Consider the following 1,721-nt stretch of genomic DNA (forward strand, 5'->3'; position numbering starts at 1 on the left):
AGGGGCAGGGTGTCATGACTTTATTACTGGAGCATCTGGAAAGGCTCCATATATGCTGGGTGTCGTGCAGACGGTCTCTTTGGGAGCTGGATGTGTGCCTGTCCTGCTTTCTGTAGGCCCGAGGGGGGCCCAGAAGGGGGAACCGCGGTGCCCTGCCTTGGTCAGATGTGCAGCAGCAGATGGCTGGTGCAGAGAGTGCTGCAGCCCAGCCCCTGGCCCGGGCTGGGAGAGCTCGAGACTTTCCTCCCTGGGACAGGCAGAGGCACAAAGCCTGACTTGGGATGGGGGGAAAGCAGGGCTAGGAGAGCAGCCACGGGAGCTGTTATCATGGCAGTCCTTTCCAGCTTCGCTTGGCAAAGGCTGGAGAAATCCCTCTCCTCTTGGCTGCCGCGCTGCCCCAGCCGCTGTGCAGTTCCCTCGCGTCTTCCCGTTGAGAACGACGCTTTCGCCCTCTTCCTTGTTCCCTGATGGGGGATGCTCTCTGAGTTGCAGGAGGTGGCGAGGCCAAGGAGATGGAGGTGGAGATGGAGCCTGGACGATCACTGAGGGTAGAGGGTGCCCCCTCCTCTGGGCCAGGTGCCGAGACCAAGGACATGAAGGGGAAGCCGGAAGAGATGCTCATGCAGGGCTCCAGGGCTCAGACCAGTGGCTCCAAGAAGAAAGTGAGTACAGCCGAATGCAACGGGCCGGACTTGACACAATTCCCCAAACGCCCCGGACTGGGTAGGGCTCTCATGCCAGGTGCCGAGCAGCGAGCTCCTCGGCTCTTTCCCGATGAGACCTTCTCATCAGGAGCACGACACGGACAGCCCTGTTGCTAAAGCTTTTTGCTGACGCTCTGCAGCTGTTAGCCCCCCGCACCAGGAAATCCTCTCTCTCGGCCAACGCCGTGCATTTTGTAGCCGGCGGCACCTCCATGCAGCTGACACTGGATTACGCAGCTACCCCAGCAACACCTTTCCCACAAGAAGGGAAATAAGAAATGTTCCAGATTAAAAATCAACCTGAGCAGAATGAATATCTGCTGGGTTCATGCTGCTGGGTTGGTGACGTGCTCTTATCACCCTGCTGAAAACGTGAAGTCTTGTGGACTGCAGACGTTGCAGGGCTTCTCCGACTACCTGACCCTGAGGTCCCCTCCCCCCTTTTTTTCTCACTGATCTTATGATCCACAAAATAACCTCTGCATTGCAGCTTGAGAGAGGATTTCACAAGCTGTTCCAGGGTGCCCCTGTCCTTTAACGATGGACATGAAAATAACAGCTTTACTAAGAATCGCGAGGCTCTGTTGACATTCCCCACAGCTGCTTTTTTGGTTTTCTTTTGAAGGATAACTCAGTAATTTCCACTTCCTAACTCTGGTCTGTGTGCGAGTGAAGCCCTTTTTCAACAGGCAGTACAAGGTGTGAATGAGGTAGAGGCTACCAGCCCTCCTGCCAGAAAGAGGAGAAAGGCGAGCCTGGATTCTCCTGAAGGCCGCAGCCCATCTCTCGCAAGCCCACGGCAGGTAGTTCTCTTGGTACTTCTTGTATCTGGAGGAGTCAACACCAGTGCCTTGCCCCGAAGCCCTGTTTACCAGCACGAGGGCTTTTTCTGGGTTGACCTGGAAGTGAGCAGGGCAGGCCTGGGCTGAAGCCTGCTGTCAGCAGGATGAGACCTGCCCCACAGGGGTCTGGAGAGCAAGCAAGATCTGGATAGGTTACAGGAGTGGGCTAACATAA

At 56.2% G+C, this 1,721-nt stretch overlaps 1 protein-coding gene across 1 annotated transcript in view; it reads left to right on the forward strand.

Annotated features, from left to right (window-relative positions):
* Window positions 1-1,721, forward strand: part of LOC109295852 (E3 ubiquitin-protein ligase RNF213-like) — a gene marked incomplete at its 3' end in the record, with an annotated part of 13,308 nt that overhangs the window by 1,711 nt on the left and 9,876 nt on the right. Inside the window, exon 2 of the mRNA XM_019514951.1 lies at window positions 493-662. Within this exon, the coding sequence (XP_019370496.1) occupies window positions 493-662 (170 nt within the window). The remainder of the gene's footprint in view (window positions 1-492; window positions 663-1,721) is intronic.

Source organism: Gavialis gangeticus, unplaced genomic scaffold, assembly GCF_001723915.1.
Source record: "Gavialis gangeticus isolate Ggan-Ray unplaced genomic scaffold, GavGan_comp1, whole genome shotgun sequence".
Taxonomy (NCBI): Eukaryota; Metazoa; Chordata; order Crocodylia; family Gavialidae; genus Gavialis; species Gavialis gangeticus.